Source organism: Battus philenor, unplaced genomic scaffold (assembly GCF_028537555.1).
Source record: "Battus philenor isolate CCGP_79_NKW_IND1 unplaced genomic scaffold, ilBatPhil1.0.hap1 SCAF_8, whole genome shotgun sequence".
Taxonomy (NCBI): Eukaryota; Metazoa; Arthropoda; class Insecta; order Lepidoptera; family Papilionidae; genus Battus; species Battus philenor.
This window is the reverse complement of record NW_027181748.1, coordinates 3,906,700-3,926,766: the sequence shown is the minus strand read 5'-3', so window position 1 is coordinate 3,926,766 and position 20,067 is coordinate 3,906,700. Positions and strand designations below refer to the sequence as shown.

General features: G+C 34.0%; 2 protein-coding genes across 2 annotated transcripts; one reads left to right on the top strand and one right to left on the bottom strand.

Annotated features, from left to right (window-relative positions):
- Positions 1–924: 924 nt before the first annotated feature.
- On the bottom strand, positions 925–11,029 carry LOC137931811 (carbonic anhydrase 6-like). Its single transcript, XM_068775321.1, has 9 exons — positions 10,951–11,029; positions 9,864–9,973; positions 9,223–9,306; positions 7,398–7,452; positions 7,218–7,247; positions 6,452–6,619; positions 5,231–5,478; positions 3,016–3,225; positions 925–1,041 (listed from the first exon to the last, which is right to left on the bottom strand). Exons 1-9 carry the CDS (start codon positions 11,027–11,029, stop codon positions 925–927), a joined length of 1,101 nt encoding a protein of 366 aa, XP_068631422.1.
- Positions 11,030–12,359: 1,330 nt separating this feature from the next.
- LOC137931810 (ionotropic receptor 21a-like) lies at positions 12,360–15,281 on the top strand. The gene is made up of 3 exons (XM_068775319.1): positions 12,360–12,601; positions 13,123–13,127; positions 13,411–15,281. The coding sequence occupies exons 1-3, from the start codon at positions 12,360–12,362 to the stop codon at positions 15,279–15,281; spliced, it is 2,118 nt and encodes a 705-aa protein (XP_068631420.1).
- Positions 15,282–20,067: the final 4,786 nt, after the last annotated feature.

Below are 20,067 nucleotides of genomic sequence, written 5' to 3'. Positions count from 1 at the left end.
TATGAATATTCATTTCATTGCCCATAAGGAAACGTGTCAAGTAAAAAGGCATTATTTGTATTGAAATATATGAGACTATGGTCACTAGACCGTACTTTCATCAACCGACTTCATAGAACTATAAATGGAATTGCTAAAAATCGCTGATGAGAATATTTTTCTGTTGCTTATACTATATAACTGAAACAAATATTTTTGAGCGACATAAACATTTATAACAACGCTACGGTAGCGTAATTAGTTAAGTAATGTGGGTCAGGAACATTGATTTCTACTTCAATTCCCGACAGGAATGTTCGATAATACAACAATTCTCATCCAATTTTAATAAATGTATACTATATATACTACTAATTTGGCACAAAAACATACATGACGATAAATACACAGCCGCTAACTGCAGTAGTTAATGTAACGGCATCACAAGTAACCGCTCTCAACTTCGGTTACAAAAATGAAAATTAGAACATTGAAAAGCTTGTCTATGTATGAATGTTTAATGGAATAAGGCGTAACCTTGCGGAAGTCAGACTCTGTGTTTGGCACTAATCGGTGTAACATAACTCCTGAAAATGCCACGTGGAGAGGTGAAACACGTGTTGAGTGATTTGACGATGGCAGTAGTGTAATTCGCATTGTTTGCCGCATACGATTTATCAGCGGACTGGCGGGCGGTGCACTTTTTTGCACGACTACTACTGCATGTGCGAAAGTGGCTAAATATTGGTCCTTTTCTTGCTTATGTATGAATGTATGGGAGTGTGATAATAACTGTGCACGTGTATATAATATACCGTAATCGATTAAGAAGTACAGCTTTTTACAATGCAATTTCGTGTGATAATCCAAAAGATAAAGTCTACAGAAAGCTCTTAGAGAGAGAAAGTTATAATAATAACAAAAAATATTTTATTAAATAATTTATTACTTTTGATTAAATAAATACAATTTTCTGTCATTGAGCGGTTGCGTCATGCGGACTGCGAAACGTTGCGGCTCTCCATAAGGATCGCGAAGTCTGTGAACTGCGCTTATCAATGTCTGAAAATGAACAAGTTCTCATCATTATAACATATACAAATCTTTTGTGGTAGTGATATAATAAAGTAACTATTTATTTAATTATTATTTTTATTTTTCTATTTGTGATCATTCAACTTGTTTACGTCATCAAAAGAAAACGAGAAGAGTTCAATTTGTAACTAGAGTCACATTCAGTTCTATAACCACATCCTTTAGCTTAAACTTAGTGCATTCCAATTGCGCCCTGACCTGTGAAGAGATTGTTGCGACTCTCTAGTACTCTTTACAACTAATGTTCCCAAACCCTATCTTAACGTCTCTGAGATCATTACCTTAAACGCACTATTTGTAGACACACAACACGCATAGAAAATATGCTGGTCTCTAACATTATACAAGTCAACGTCTACTATCCTAATTTTATTGCATCAAAGCAGAAGACCATAACAAATTTAGACAGGATTTCTTGTGGTCACTTACACATAATCTTTAATTCAATAGCTAAAGCAATTCACTACCAAACTTTACTATATCATTAAAAAAAGGTTACTAAGGAGCCAGCACCCAAGCACACGTTTGTACATGGACTGTTGATTATTTTATCAGCGCGATCATTTTTAATTTAAAATTATTATTTCTACTTCCAGAACAATAACAAAAATCGCATCGTTATGAACACAAATCGTTTTGTTTTAAATAAATACATGTTCGCAGAATTTACAGACTAAAAATATTAATGCCACAGGGTACAGTTTTATAGACATGCTATTAAAGATTTCTGCCATATTAATAAATATATATTTAGAAGTGAACATTTATAGTTATGGGCGATATTAGTTGATCGTTCGATTCCAGGATTAGATAAACAGCATTATAACAGTGCATAAACGATATAAGAAAACATGTTAAAACATGCACGTGTTAGGAACAAAATAATTTTTAATATAGCCCAGCCAATGCAGCGTAGGATATTCACCCATTAGATGACGTTAAGGTTGTATAAATACACTGAATGCAGAAAACTTTAAACTGGTGTGACGTGTGAGAGGGGTAGTGGTGTCCAGCAGCGGGTGACTTACGACTGAAATGATAACGATGGTGGCCGGACACTCTAAATTAAAAGTTTATCGTTAAGTACTAGCCAAATATAAGACTGTATTTCAGGTTTTTCGAGATAAAATAACCTTTTTCATTTTGACTTCATTCCATCCATTTTCCCGAAGACAAGGCGAATAAATGTATAATGAATACTTCGCTACATTTTTAATTGATAAAGTTTAATAGAACAAAGATATTTTTAATTGTACACTGGTGGAATTCATAAAGATGATGATCGTCCAAACGATGCTGGTCCTTTAGATGCACCTTTCGTACCCACTCTGAAGGGACTGCTGGTCTGCTGGTGGTCGTCAGCCACAAAACCGTACCCACAACCGAGCATCGTAGGCCATTGAACATTGAACGACGACTTTAGTCGCCAACCAAGAATTTTAACCTATCTCTACAATTACAGTATATTTCGATTATATTAGATGCACGGCATGCACCGTATCAAGATGTGTTTGGTGTGACATCAAAAATAACATTCATCATAATATAAAGTATTATTATAATATAAACTTGCGATATAAATAAAACAAACTTTAAGTTAAATTTTAATTTATAAAAATAAAACTTTAATAATTATAAAACTAGTTACAAACAATTACAAGTAGTATCCGCTAGTGTTTTTAAACACTCCCATCACAAATAAGTTAAAAAGCAAGACAGGCTTAGTGACGCGGTAGGTAGAAACTATCTAGTTCACGGACCCTTCCGCTCCGTTAACTCAGTACCGATGAAGCTGTAAAAGCCTTAGGGTTAACAGCATTAACATCTTCAGAAACAATAGATAAAAGCCGACTGTGCGCATTTACCTATAGCCGTCGACTATAGTTAACGCTTATACCGAAGTGATTAATGAAAAAGCATAAATGTTAGATAATTACTCACCCTCGTAACAGGCAAACTTCTAGCTCTTACAAGCCATAATACGGACTCAGTACACGGCGGCATGGTTAGCGATCCTTGGTAGCTCGTATAATCTTTAAATGGCGGGATGAAGATGTTCAAAGGGTGAAATATGCCAGAAGCATCAAGAGTATTATCTTTCAGAACAACATCAAATATTTCCTTCAATCCTTGCTGCGTATGATCTCCGTACTGTAATATATAAAATAAGCGTAAATATGTCTATATATAAAATGTTCTATCTAAATTTTTCTATTCATTAGCATTATTTCAGTCGCCATCCGTTTATTGCTGCTAATTTATTTCTAATGAGACCGGTTGGAAGCAAACTGTATCCAGGCTGCATAGACAATCTTTAAATTTCTAAGGATTGCTACTCTTTAGTTGGTCACAAATAAACTAACAGGTTCAATGCGATTTGAAATCTAAATTGTATCTGTTACAGTGGTTCCGAAAACTTTGGAACTTTATAAAGGAGTTTTGGTTGTCTTGACCTTTTTAACTTCTACTACACTAGCTCAAAGATCTTAGAATTTATTTTTAACAGGTATCTATTTGAATTCGACAAAAATGTTGAAATATTAAATCAGGAAAGGCTGCCTTGAGAGAAAGAGTGTTTGAAAAATTGTGCAAAAGTTGCTCGAAGCGTTTAAAAACTTTCTCCGATCCGGTGATGAAAAAAAAACATTGCGACTAGAGTACGTTCAAAACTAGGAACTTTTTAAACACTAGCTGTTAAGTCCACACAGAGAAATTTCAAAGTAATTAAAGAAGTTAAGTCTCCTCTTTTCTAACATGATTAAAAGTTAAATTGGCTAAGTTGAGAACGTGTGGCTACATATACATGCATCTACATATGTTTACAAAGTAACCGACATTGCCCAGAGAGTTGACGGATTGAAGTGGCAATAGGCAGGCTAAATACCACGCAGAACAGACCGCCGCTGGGGCCTTAAAGTTCTGGAGATACGATAAACCAGCAAGCGCAGCGTAAGATATCGAGTCCACAAGGTGGACAAAATACCTTGTTAAAGTAATCGGAAGACCCTAGATGCAGATTATATCATCTTCTGCTTGTTGCTTTTGTTTAATAAAACTAGGATACTTGATGTTGACTCGTATAATGGTACACTTAGCGTTTGTTATTTAAATCGTCGTCATGAGACTTCAACTAGCGCGCGTGAAGCCAGGCTGCTTCCAACTGGTCTATTGTAAATCTATGAAGGAGGTCTCTGTCCAACTGTGAACTTTTTATGGCAGAAATAAGAGGTATTAGAACTGTGTCGTGACATACAGGGCAATTTTACTATCACGAGTCGTAGGTTTGATTCCAAATAGGCACTTCATGTATTCTGAGTGGACTTTAAGCTAAGACGGTATGGTTATATATATTTTGTGATGAATCTCTTACGAGGAAAAGAATGTTTGAGTCGACAAAAAAATATTTCAAAATGTTTGGATTTTTCTTTAAATGGTAATAATTTTTACATGAGATCGTTTCTATCGCGTGTAAAATTTGTAAGCTGACAAAGAGGCGAGTATTCTGTTCACTTTATGCGTATCGCTGAGCCAGTGACATGACTCCTACTCGTCATCTGCTTAACGTTGCGGACGTCAAAGCGTCAGCTTTGTGCTATTCTGATTCCTTTTGTCTGACAAAAGGCAAAATATTACACTTAAGCAGCCTATTTTGTTTTATTTAAAAGTTACATTTGCAGGCACTTCTAAATGTTTAAAATATTACAGTTTGTTTGGTTATTGGTAAAAAAGGTTCAAGTTTAAAGTGGTGAATGTGAAGCTCATTTATCAGCAAAAAATTTTTTTTTAATTTTATACCTATTGCCAACTATCCTGTATATATCAATCTCAAATATGTTACATTATATTCTCTATTTGAACGCATTAGGTCTGTGATTTCAGGCAGTAAAAAAATAGCAGGGACAGATAAAAACTACGTATTAAAAAATTAAAATTAATTGTTCGAATTTTGAAAAAAAATTATCATATTACCATGACGTTGTTTATTATTTCTGAAACTATTAACTTTGGAATAGATTGTACAATATATTAATTTACAGCAAATGAAGTACATATCCACACCTTTTCATCTTTTACATCTATAACCTTATAAATAAACCCTTTGCTAAAGATTGGTCAATGGTCAGAGAATGATAGTTAAAACAAAGTTTGGGTTTACCTTATAGATATTGACAATACCCAGAAACGCCTGCGGATCGCTTGGAGCTGCATCGAGAGCTTCCTGCATACTTTTGTACTCAGATGAAATATGAATCGCTTGACTTTCCATTGGGTACTGCAGACCGCCCACGGTATGTTCCGAGGGCCAAGTAATGCTCAACGAATGGAAGAGATAGCGCCGACTATGTGCCGCCCCGCCATGAACTACGGGCACCAGTTTCGAGTTCCAAATTCCATACAAAAAAACTGAAAATTAATTTCATTATTCACTTCTTTTTATCATAATTATAAAACTGATTAATCTTATCGACACGACCATAAGTACTAGTTTCTCCTTTATTCCTGTGTTTATGAAAGCGAGCCCTGAATAAATTTTAATTTTAAATTAACTACTCGTTTATCGTTGTTTAATATGATTTGAGTTGCTAAAACACTTTAACGTGTTCATAAAAATATAAATAAGACGCCCGAAGTTTTCCTTTATCAACAAGTTAATACTTTTTATTTTTATAAAGAGACATATATAGCAATACAATAAACTGGAACAAATATTATCCGTTAATATAAAACAAGCCCAAAGTTTGACAATTATTTAACAGTGATTAGATATTTTTTCTCGAACAAACCTTTCATTAACCTAAGCTAGTTAATAAGAGAGAACCAACTGATTACTTAGGTGTACCATAGGGGGCATATAATCGCCACGCTTGGCAGGCAGGTTGGCGATAACAGTGTGCTGTACAGTACGCAGAGGACGCTGTAGTCCATCCTCTGGAAATTGTGCCTTCTGTCGCCTTGTACGACACCCTCGAGAGGGAATGGGATGGGCCTATTCTATGCCGGGCCCCTACGACCCTACTAGGTGGACCGATGACATAGTTAAGATCGCGGGTAGCACAGGACTGTTCACAGCGGTGATCTTTGGGAGAGGCTTACGTCTTGAAGTGAGCATCCATCGGCTGAGAAGAAGAATAAGAAGAACCTATGAATAAAACCTATGAAGAATAATTCTTAACATAAAGTTACTTGATCGCTATTTAGATTTGTTTTTAAGAATCTGTTTTTCATTCGTAATTAAAAATTTACAAATGTTCACAGAAGAGTTGTACTGCGCAAATTATTTAAGGCACTATCAAACACGAAGGGTTGTCTAATTAAACAACCGAGCTGAAGTGTTTAAGCATCGTCTAAAAATATATTTACGTGATCATTTACTTACTACGTTTGCCATCGTTTTTGATAGTTATTTTCTCCGGTTTTACGTCGAAGTTGGTAAACAACAGTTTCCGGGCACCCTTCGCCCGGTAATAGCCTTGTACAGGGAGATCCACCGGGGATTGCATCCGCCCACCGCATTCCGGGAATATTTTTTTCCATTCAGTTTGACCTGGGAAGGTAAACACTTTAACAATCATCATCGTCGTCATAATATTAATCGTAAGATGAACTTAAGCTTCTCCCGTACATTTAGATTCGAAGCGGGCTGCATCTATCATCTTTAAAAAGAAGACTTTAACACGGTCATCTGTCCACAAAAAAGGTGGAGGTTCTACGATACGCTTTCAAACCCGTGGTCTCCAGGCACTTAAGAATAAGGTTACAAAATATAACTCGTCTATTAAATTTAAATATAGGCCGCAAAATAGTAATTTAAGTAACAAATTAAATTGTACGCGAATTTGAGAAAAATATTAGATTTATATATGTCTGACCACAACCGCATTAGATATGCGCGTTTTTTAACACGTGGTACAGCAGTTCCGATAGAATTTAAAATTAATGTAAACAAAGGCGTTCCCGTGGTTTAAACAAAGAGCGTCGAAAAACACCGTGGTATTTTAGCCGGTAAAAGTCCGACATAACACTTTTGTTGTCCCCGCAGTGGAGGAGTATCCCATGCAGGATTTCCCCACGAAAAAATAAGGACTTAAAGTTAGTAAATAGAATAAAAAATTATAACAAAAAGTAACGAAATATATACTTACTCTGATAGTCCCAATCAATGACGGTGACGGCTGTAATTTTAATTATAGAACATCAGTAACAATCGATCATTACAGTTATTGAGTTTTTAAGTAAAGAAACAACAATGTAAGCTAAAAATTACAAAAGTTACATTCTTAGTCTACTTGTTCCAAAAAAATATTTAATATAAATTTATTTACCATTTGGTGCTCTCGTTGTTGCTCCGTAGAAACTCACCGTGGGTTCTCGAAAATCCTTAAAATATATATTTTTTATATTATATCATCATAGTCGTTTCAGCAAATAGTCGCCGGGTATACCATAATCGTTGCACTTGGCAAGCGGGTTGGCAACCACAGTATGTTTTATGATACGTAGAAGACGCTGCTGTCCATCTTCTGGAAACTAGTTTATGTGCAGTGGCAATCCTATGTAATTAATGCACAAAGTTTAAAATAAATATAAGTCGGAAGCAGTATTTTTTCGAAATCGTGATTCAAACTTATAGCCAGTTATTATTTACTAAATCAAAACAATGTTATTTATTTGTTTGTATAGAAAACTTATGTCGGTAATTGTAGTACAAAATAGTAGTATGTGTGTACAAAATAGTATTATAGTGAAACGAAGAGCTAAGTTCAAGTTTTCACTTAGTTTACACTTTATAATATTATGTTAGGTCTTAGTGTCTCGGCAAGTCAAGTCCAGCCAAGCAATCTAAATAGACCTTCACAAACATTCAAGAGAACCAAGTTTCTCTCTTAAGTTAACGTCAAGTTTCTGGATTTCATTTATTTAATCATTAAAGTAAGCTAGAGTGATAGAGAGAGAATACGAGATTAAATACGATGATAAAAGAAAGCAGTGATAGTTTTCCGCGGTATACAACTGAGATTTGCGGTCATAGGTCGCAGATTCGATTCCCGGGATACAATATTGTACAATTCACACTTTGGGCATTAATTATATTAGATTACCACTGTTCACAAATATGTTTCGAGAGGATAGGCAACAGCATCCCCTGCGTACTACACGATTATGGTACATCCCCCTGAAGATATCTTTGGGCTTCATTATCTTTTGGCTTATACATTGCAGTGGCACTATGGGCTGTAACAACCGCTAATTATGTCTAACAAGGAAAGTACATAAAACCGTCCATAAGACCTCATTATGCTTGAAGAACGTGAAAATATCTATATATATTACAATAATATTGGTCAAAATAGAAACGAAGTATTTACAAAATATCACTTACCTTAGCGAAAGAAATATGACACTTTTTGAGTATACAAAAATTTTTGTGGAAAATTTTCCGATAAATAATTAAAATAAATTGTAATGTAACTGCATGGCTCAATGTAGTGTAATATATTTATGATTGTATGCATGGAAATAGAGAACAACTTGCCTGCCTAGCTTGTCGATTAGGGTATATTCCCAAATATATATCTTTGGAAAAAGCCTATGTCCTGCAGTGAACATCTATGGACTGAAAGGATGGCGTCGGAGCGTTACGCTTGCGGTACGCCGCAGTGATCAGATATATCATATACATATATCATGTATGAATGATAGTGTGAAGACATGAAATAATATATAGTAAACTACTCGACCCAACTTCATGTACCGTAGTTGACAACAGTTACGTAGCTATAATAGCAATGATTCATTGTCATTATTTTACACGCGATTTTTCACATAATACGAATATCAGATATAGTTGGGGTACTATCCCTTTTTTTCGTTCTCTATCGACCACTAATATCTACAATCAATTAGCTATATTGTAGATATCTATCATTTTGACCACATCGCGATGATATCTCACAAACATCGAAGGTTATATTACAGACAATTTTAAACATTGACCTGAAAGATTAGAGCCCGGGCCACCTACTTCATGAATACAGGACAAAACATTCCACGTATTACAATAGACGTTAAATTCTCACAAATGAAGTAATAGTTTTAATTTATTGCCTTTTTAGAGAAAACCGATTCATAAATAAAAATAATACTTACCACACTCCTGGATTCCCGACTCGTCATTAAATATGTTATATCTGGAAATGGTGTCGGTAAATGCAGCACCCAAATTGTTTTTGGCTATAAAAACGATATAAACATTACGATTATTCAACAAAATATTCAAATTTAAAGACTTAACAGTGTTTCTGATGTAGTAGCTAGTACTGTACGACAATTGCTTTCAGCCAAAAAAACAATAATGAATAAACCAAAATAACTCTGTAGATATTAAACTTCACTGATATACGATTTTGTACAGCTTTTAAATATTAAATTTATCAAATAAGTAAACCAGTACTCTTCAATAATTTTGTGTTACCAGTGCTATAATAATTCAGTCTTCCTAAATTTTTAATCCACATTCATTTACAAGTCACGAAAAAGTTTACGCGGCTTTATGATTTTTGACTAATTGAACACATTAAATACTTAAACCTAAATCTATAGCTTGTAAAACTAACATTTTAAACTCTAAACCACCTGCTCGATCGGAGTTCAGCAGCAATCTTTGTGTTATAAACTGTCCTTCATCTGATATAAATAGCGACAATTTGACATTTTATTTACTTTAACGAAGCCAATCGAACTACATAACACTATATTTTTCTTCCTAAACTATCATAAATTATGCTAACCTTTCCAAATTTTAATTTATCCCTCGCTTCGTTGTCAAGCTGCTTCTGTAAATCATCAGCGTCGTCGTATAGAGTATTCGGTCTTGTAGAAGTCTGATCTTGTGTATTACCTTAAATGAAAATTTTAACGTAATTAATCAAACCTTAAACTTTTTAAAGAAAATAACAATTTTGATTAAAAGCATCTTAAATTTATCATTATCATCAGTTTAGTTCTTTGGAGATGGAGGGCGGGTCAACTAACCATGGACGCGGCCCTGAAGTGCAAAAGAAGACCAGACTACGAGAAATGCCCCATCTCATTCGTCAAGAGACAGCGATGGCTGGGAATGCTTGACGAATGGAATAGTAGATATATGGAAGATTCGACGGCATCGAAAACGCGGAATTTCTTCCCAGACGCCGTCTGAGCCTACCGCATGCTCCACAGTGTCGAATTGGAGAACAAGAGCTGGAGCTCTTCACAGGAAAAGGGAGGTTCTCTGACCGGTTCAAGCTCAAGGAGGACTTCTCGTACTTCTGTGAAGCGGACGTGGACCAGACCGTGGTCCACCTTGTTGCCTACTGTACCGCGTTCGGAGGACTTCGGTGCGATTTCGAAAGCAGAGTAAAAAAATAAATGACGTCACCATCGCCTTAATAATAGAAGAAAAACAGTCAGTCCAGTGTTCCTTGATTATTGCAAAAGTTAACAAAATATATACTAAATGTAAAAAAAAAATACAGATAGTAGCTAAAAACAATAAGAAATAATTATTGAGCAAATAAAACAAAAACTATTTAATCTGTGATAAAATGTAAGATAACCAAATTATAAAATGTGAAATAAAAGAGATAGATAAAGAAAAAGTAATGTGATAACCAAAAGCTGAGATAGTAAGTAACGAGGCGAAGGAAGTGAGGCGATGAATGAACGGTAGAAAGTAAGGAAAAGAAAGATAGATCATACGAAGTATGAAAGAAGAGCATGGAAATAAAAAAGAAGAGAAAGTTAATCATTAAAGATAAAAACGTCCCTGTCCCATAAATAAAATAGGGGAACGAGAGGCCCCCAAGCCAGCATCCAACCACTTTCGACAACGTTAACAAGTTCGTCTCTCCACTACGCTGAGGTTTTCATTCGATGGTCTCCACTCCAGAACCTCAATTCCTTTCAAATCAATCATTCTAATTAAAACTTTTTTTGACATTTATTGACATTAGAGTTCTTAATAAATCGTACTCGTATATTAATTATTCCAAATAAGTCAAGAAATAAAAAAACCGAGCAGGTTTCTTTAATATGAACCCCATAAGAAGGTTCATGGTAAATAATGTTAATTTACCTTTTCAATGTTTATAATAGGTGAAACAAAACACATAAGTATAAAATAAATTTTTGCAAGTAATTCTGATCGAATTTTTTTTTTTAAAAAATTTTGACGAATCATGAAATAAGCTGTCATAAAAATTTCTCTTTTTTTATTGATGCTGTTTAGTTAAAAACACAACGTGCTTAGTAAAAGACATGTCTTTAAGATACTTTATAAACAAGTGTATGACAATGTTTTCGCATAATATTTACTTCTTCGTTATTTGCATTTTATTTCACGACGAACATACACACTAGGCCATGCCCGTATCGAGGGAAATCTTTGCGAGAGTATCGGGTACAGTGATATTAAAATGTTATTCGATCTCAGTAATGCCATTATAAAAATATTAGATTTATGCAATCTTGAAATTTATAAATTAAACAAAAACTGTTGATTCAATCTTGAACTAAGATTTATAAAAGAATAATTAACATATTTTCACAGATCGTTAACATCGAACATTTTATTTATCTTACTTCATCAACATATTACAACCTTTTAGTTTTTCGTTAATTGCAGCAATCTGGCGTATAAACATCAGAAGTATCAAAAACTTCCATGAGGCCGCTTCATTGAACACCATACCATAGCAAACAATCAATTTTTACTAAAACGTAACACATATAAAAATAACCGTTTTCGTTAAACGAATACATATAAATATTGATGATTCTTAATTTAAATTTTTTATTCCTTTCAAAAAACTAGTAAATATTTTAAGTTTATAAGCTTACAAAATACAATCACAAAGTACGGAATTATAACCTCAATTTAATTGTCACATATGTCATTTTTAGTCATATTTACTTTAAAAGTTAATTATTCTTTTAAATAAAAAAAGGTTTGTATTGGTTAAAAAAACGAATTGGGTAAGTAAGTGTAATACTTTTATTGGCAGTCATTAATTTTTGATTAAATATAAAAAACAATGGCAAAGAACTTGTTGCTTATTGGCACAGAGGGAGTGGAGACAGTCCACACATTCACTTACCTTGGTAGCGTAGTGTCGGAATCAGTAAGGAGCGAAGAGGCCATCGCTTCGAGAATCGCCAAGGGAAAGACAGCCTTCATACAGCTCCTTTCTATATGACAATCACGAAAACTAACTAGGAGAGTGAAACTCAAAATATTCCGGTCCAATATGAAAACCGTGTTGCTATATGGACGCGAGATGTGGAAGGTCATAAAAGATATCTCGCGTCGGCGCCCAATCTTCGTTAATAACTGTCTTCGATGTGTTCTCGGTATATACTGGCATGAGAAAGTCGCCGACGTAGATCTCTGGAAACGCTGCGGTGAGATGCCGATCGACCAGCATATCAAATACCGCAACTGGAACTGGATAGGGCACACGCTCCGATGGGACCAAGATCACACACCGAGGTAAGTTCTAGAATGGAATCCTCTAGGAAAGCGAAGACGTGGCCGCATACCAAACCTGGCGACGCACGATCAAAAAACTTGTGGTAATGTGGCCCGTGTCCAGCAGTGAGAATTCAATAACTAAATCGTGAATAGTTTACCAATGGGATAGATAAAACAATATAGATCGGTAACGACTTGTAAACGATGTAATGTCTGACGTCACATAGTCCAGCATTTTGCTGTCTTTACCCGGAAAACTTTTGGTCACCTTTTTAAACAATGACACCATCAGCTCGTATATACCCATAGAATAGAAAACAGCATGAATAACAGCACGAGTAGCAGGAAAATGCAGCGGAATAGCAAGGCATCTTTTGCGTTTCTTATGTCTCATATATAGCAAAATAATAAAGTTTTATTGCAATATTTTGGAATATGGATACGATTTCTAATAATTAACTTATTAGGTTTATATTGAAGTTTTCAGATTTGATTTTGTTTTAGCTATATGTTGTTAGATAATTTAAAAATATGTCTAGAGCAGGTTCTGCAATACACACTTACGTATTAAAAACGCAAACTATCAAAGAAATCAATTTAGATTCATATCAACAGGTATATCAGAAAATTGCATCATACACCATCACGATGTTTCTAATAGCCATAGCGTTAAAACCGATGTATGAATTAAATTTAGTCTACACTACACCAGTAAACTGAACAGACAACGTCAATGATGGTTTTAAATTCGTTTTGTGTTAATTCCGTTGTGGTTTTATACCTGTTGATAAATAAAATAAATTCAATTTCACATATTTACGAATCAGCAACTGCATCTTATTACTCCAGTTGCATCATTCAGTTAATGAATATCTATTTTGATAAACCTGGATATTTAGTTTTTGCAAGTTCATATAATGGAACAAGAACAACTGAAAGCATACGATCTGATCTTCTAAGTCACATTAATGGAAATAAATACTTCAGTGTGCAAGTAACGAGTCCGTTAAACGTAACTACGGTGTGTAGCTTTGATAATGAACGTATTGATGTCATACATACAAATCCATATTTTGAATATAAAGGAGATTACTATATTGCCATTGCAGAAAGTTATACTGAATTTACCTATCTGGCGAAAGTAATAACTCAAACGCCGAGTTGGAACGCAAAGGCGAAATTTATCGTAGTTTTATTTAATTTTGCTGGTTCCAGTAAACTCGCTATGCTTGGTGTAGAGAAGATTATGGATCATTTATTTAATTTTAATGCTATTAATGTAATAATTTTATCTCCACAACCTGAGAATGTACGAAAAATACCCATATACGCCTGGAAATTAAATGAATATTCAAAGGCTTGCGGATTTTTAAGTCAAAACTCTACTAACATGTATATGATTAAAAATGTTTGCTCTTTAGGTGTGATAGAAAATGATACAGATATGTTTACAAACAAAATTCCGTCAAGCTTGGAAGGCTGTAATTTACATATTCTTGCATTAGAGCGGCAACCTTTTATAAGTGAGAATGAAAATGATCCTAATATAGAGAAATTATACATTAATGAAATGGCTTCAAAACATAAACTGCAAACAAAGTATTCAATTTTAAAAATGAGCCGTGGTGAGCGAAATCCGTATTGGAACGGTGCTTTGAAAGAATTGTCTTTGCAAAAAGGACATGTGCTTTTAGGGGGAATTTTTCCAGACTATGATGTACACGAAGATTTTGAAAGCAGTACGACGTATTTGGGGGATTCTTATGCTTGGGTTGTTCCACGGGCTTCTTCTTCACCTAGATGGTTGGCGTTAATACACATTTTTCAAAAATATGTATGGTTTTCAACTATTGCAACATTTGGTTTGTGTGTTCTGGCTTGGAGGATACTTGGCCAGTTAAGCGGAGATTCATATTACCATATTAATATCTTCCATTGTTTACTTAACACCTATGTATCGGGATTAGGATTCCCTGCTTATGTACGACCAGTCAAAAACAGTTTGCGAGTTTTTTTTGCTTTTTTCAGCATTTTTTGTCTTATATTTGTGACGGCTTTCCAAGCGAAATTAATAGCCATGCTACGACATGTAACTTTTCAAAATCAGATTAAATCCGTTGAAGATTTAATTGACAGTGGACTAAAATTTGGCGGACCAGAAGAATTACATGACTTATTTGATAACTCCAGCGGTGTTGTTGATACACAAATTGAGAAGGAATGGATAAACGTAGAGAACGTGGCTAAAGCGTTGGTAGATGTAACTGTTCACAGAAACTTTTCTGTATTATGCAGTCGTCTGGAATTATCCTACCTTTCATCTGTGATGCCTGAATTACGTGATAATTTAGGGCACCACAAGTTCTTCGTGTTCAAGCAAAATACTTTTACAGTACCTATTGAAATGATTGCTAGGAAAGGTTTTCCAATTATGGAGAGAATTTCCCATACTTTTAATTTATTAAATCAGATTGGTTTAAGTGAAATATTACATAAAAAGCTTTACTTTTTTAATCAGCAGAAAAAAGCACTTGTTATATTGCCATCGAAAATCCATAAATCGAACGTAGCTGCGTTGTCAACTAAAGATTTGCAAGGAGGATTCTTTGTACTAGCATTAGGCGTTACTTTTGGTGTAGTTGTATTTGTAATTGAAATAATAATTGATATTATCTTTGTTAAAAATACACATTATTAAACTTACTATAATTAATGACAATAATTATATAGTGAGTTGATTTATTTTAATAAAAGTTTTAGCGGTTCAGGCCCTATAGCAAAGTTTTATATTCGATATCTAAAATTTTATTGTATTTACCTTCCAACAGTTGTTAATGATAAAATCTACTTGATAAAATAAATAAATACACCTGCTACAGCATGTTCTTCACAGATTTCCGATACTTATCATCCGAACAGGTAGTTGACTCCACTTAACACGCATAAATGTATAAAAAGATATGTAATCTGTCAATTTTTGAATAAACAATCTTGGAATTGGAAAAAAAATCATGTAGTACCTAGGTTTTACAATAGATTATCTTAGTTAAAAATAATAATATGATTTAGTTTAAGTAAGTCACTTTAACTTAAACGACAGAATTTGAACACGACATTTGTAAAAATTATTAATTAGGAGCTAAAACTAAATAAATAAATTGACATATGGATGAATGATTAAACGACTCGACCAATGAATGAACGGATGAACATATGAATGAAAGGAGAAACAAAGGTTAATTAAATAAAACCCTATGGAAGCTTAACGTGTGTAAAACAGTAACATGTAACAGTATAATGCTATCGATTTTCACGGGAAATATTGCAGGTGATCGTTACCTTCAAAAGAATCGAATGTCACAGGAATTGAATATTCAAGCTCCTATTTTATATTGAGAACCAGTAAAGTGCTACTTTGTAGAGTGCTAGACTGAAGATAAATTTAAAAGTAAGACTAATTATCTCGGTCTATCCTTTAGGTAAGCTATCCTTATATAATATAAATTAAACTTAAGTTTAACCCATTTTTACCTAAAATAAAATTCTTCGATCTTTTCAATCTATCAGAAATTTTATAACATGAAAAACACGTGCAAACAAAATATCTAATTTAAATTTTTAAGAAAAATGTAAAGTATTTTTAATTGAAGAATTTTTTCCGACATCTGCTTCCTGTATTAATATTAATTTAATTAATCTGTACTATTTTTAATTGAAAGTTATTAGATCATTAACAATCAAACAGTCTTCTTACTATTTTACAAATATTTAAAGTTTTGTTTGACTATTGAAGATTTTGTCAATAAAATTCCTAAAAATAGTAATAGTTTTAAATTTTAACTGGACCTCGGGCGTTACCTTTTTATTTGATACTTTGTCTAATAAATATAAGATAATTAAAATATGTTTAAAAAATGAACTTATATAGCTTAATCAGTTTGAAGCTACCGTTATTCTTGTTGATACATATTTATAATTAAGGCACACAAAAATAATATTTATTATTTTATGATCATCAAATGCACTAACGCTGTTATATCTATCTTATATGCATCACCATCACCATGGCAGTCTGTTTTTGCTTCTTCAGCGTAGCCGAGGAGAAAATTTTAACTGTCGGTAATACAAAGCCTGTCTTCTAACCCTCTGCGGTTAGGCGTATTTAGAATGGGGCAGCGTTGGTACTGCGGAATTTTGACTCAGAGCATAATTTAACCGGGGAGGATGATTCGTCATCATTTCAGCTGATAGGCACCAACTGCAAGGCAAAGGTGTCTCCCATAGATCGAAACGATGATCGATCTTGCTCTGCCAGCATCCAGCGATCACCTTCAACCTTGGTTATATCGTCGGTCCACCTAGTGACGGGCCTACCGGCACATGATCACACGAGAACCTATCTGTTAACAGCTATTTTACTTGCATCTAAAACTCGGAATGACATCTCTCTGTTTTACTGCTTACAGCAGTGATCTTGTTGAGATTTTTTTGAACCTATAGAAACCGATTGATACGTTACTTTCATATATCCACAGCATATCGATTTTCGATTAAAATTTAATGAGATAGTGAATAAACACGATTTACTATAGTTATCGTAAGACATGTAATTTTTGAAACTTAGAAATAGACCGTTTCGCCATACGATAAAGTAGAAAATCGCGTATAAGTTACGTTGCAAATTGTTGACTGACAAATATTTTCGCGCTTAATGTACATTTTCACTGCGGTTTGTCTATTTTTTAATTTGTTTTATTTATCCGTTTTTAATAAATATAGCTTTAAAATAAAAATAACATAGGAATAAATGTTTATACTATTATGACGTAGTTCATCCACAGATCATTCTCTTCTTCTTCTTTCTTTCTTCTTCGATTTTTTACTTGTCTTAGGGAGTCCACTACTGGACGTAGGAGTCTTACAGATTTCTATAAGTACCGGTTCGAAGTTGCCTGAATCCAGGGTCTACCTTTGCGGCACTCTCATTGTTTTTAATACAACACTTATGGTTAGGTCATGTTATGATATCTTGTACATAGTATGCAAAAATTACAAGCATTTTTTCATCATTTATATAAAAATAACATGAAGTCATGCAAACATGAAATGACGATGAGTCATCATCATTTTCATCACATGTATGACATATTTTCACATGTTCATAGAAATGTCGAAAGCATCGACTGAAAATCATATTTTGTTGAACTTACTGTAATATCATATTCGCTTTATCTTTACACATAAATTATTTTATAATCACAATTCCCAAAAAAAGAAGAGGAAAAAGAGGCATCTTTTTACATTCCAACTTTTATTTACCCGAAATCATACCTAAATGTTATGCTAAAATTAATAATAAGAATAGTGTGGTCTTATATTCCATGATTAACATGTCAGCCGATAGACGCCCACTGCCAGGCATAGGGAAACCAAAAAAATCCTCCCCCAAAGATTACCAAGATAACCAGTATAAAAACTTGACCTATATATATTTTGTTATTCTATTCCATTTTATCTACTACTATTAATGTTGTTCCTGTTAGCCTGAGGGTTTTTACAACTTCATCGGAGTTAAGTTCACGTAACGGAGGGGTCCGTGAACTTTAAAAAAAACATAAGCTGGTCGGGCGCGTACCTGTTGCGTAAAGACGTTCGCACGTAGTAAAGTGCTGTTTGCGTTGTTGTTGTGTATATGCAGCTTGGGGCGGCAGCGTGGACTACAGGCGAGCCGAGAAGGGATCCGGATCAAACCTCGGTTCACCCACGCTGTTCGTCGTTAGGGATCGGGTGGCCGCTCTCTAAAAACGAGTGTTGGGATGTGGTGAACAGTGTTTCGTTCTATTGTGTAAAACTCGGTGACGTGTGTGGAGTGTCGTATGTGCAGTGGATTTATTCTAACATTTCCGGGATATATATTGTCGGAAATACGATCAATCTAATATTCTAATGCGACAATGAAAACATACTTAAGAGCTGATAGCGCCGCACGTGGTCAATAATCTTATCGATTCTCGGACGAATGCGTCGCTCTCTAGATTATTGATAGCATGACGCCGTAATCCCTAAGGATAAAAATGATATATTAACTCTAGTAGACCATTCACATTACATAACTTGTAACAAACATAAGTGGCGCTGGAATTGTTAGTATTTACTACCTTTATTGTAACGGTATGAAGATATTTTTTATCAATGATCTGTAGGTACAAATAGTGTCCTTGTGATATATTTACGTCACAATTGCTGGTTTAGTTTACAGACTCTTTCATTCTGTGAACTCGTGTCAGACGTAACTGTTTATTGTATATATGTAACTGAATTACCCCTAGAGTTAATATCGTTAACTTCTTCGGAACTATACATACAACTATCGTAAATATTAGTTGTTTCTAATTTCTGGGTAATCCAGGTATTATTAAAATAGAGCCTAGTAAAGATTTTATTATTACGACTGCTTAGTATTAACTGTTTTGCAATAAAACCGTCACTTCAGAAAAGAACTGTTACTATTTGTTTCTATGGTAATATCAAGTCTTTTGGACAGAATTTTGTAAATTAAAATGCAGGCATAATTTTTGTTAATAATATTATAACGTTTTTTACGTAGTTAAGAAACTTTTTTATGTACAGAATGTTGTTCTAGCAAAAAATGTGTAAATACTTATACTTATAATTTAACTAGATGGGCCATTGGCATTATTTTCACCAACAAACTTTTTAGCCCTTGCCGACCTCCGCCTTTGTACAGTGGAGATTTATCTCGAATTAATCGGAAAAATACCTTTTTTTTTCTCTAGAGGAAATCCTGCACAATGGGGTATACCCTCACAACCGAACTTCTACTCAAACCCAAAAGTCACGTAACGCCTTTTTAGTTCTTACTGCGATAGCCTAATGCGTCTATTCCTTAGAATAGAGCTGCAGCCGAAATAGAGAGCAGCACGAGATTTAGCTTAGCGCGCCACCATAGGGGCCTAACATCCATGCGACGGATCAAAACCAGAGAACATTATCCCACCTTAATCTTCTTGAGCTAATGACTCATATTACGAACAAGCAAATCTTGGAAACATTGTTATCACAATCAAAACCTCTCGTTTTTTCTGCACGTTGTTGATGGCTATTAAAAAATATTGGCAAAAAATGATAACAACTCAGATTTTATTAGTATATTTTATTAACATCTATTAAAACAACTCAGAAAAGATGCACTTTATTCTTAAAAATTAACGGATGTCCTGAACAAATCTTTAACAGTAATTAATCTGGTCAATTTCAGATATGAGTTAAAAGGTAAATAAAAAATATGATACCAAAAACAGTCCCTAATTCAAGGAAAAGGAATAAGCAATGTTAATGTAATATGAAGATCAATGTATTTATATAATCTTTTACTTTCATTAATTACTTAAACAATTTTTGATATAATTATGTGTCTTAAAAAAATTGTTACAGTGTTTCATCGGACTATCTCAAATATGTGT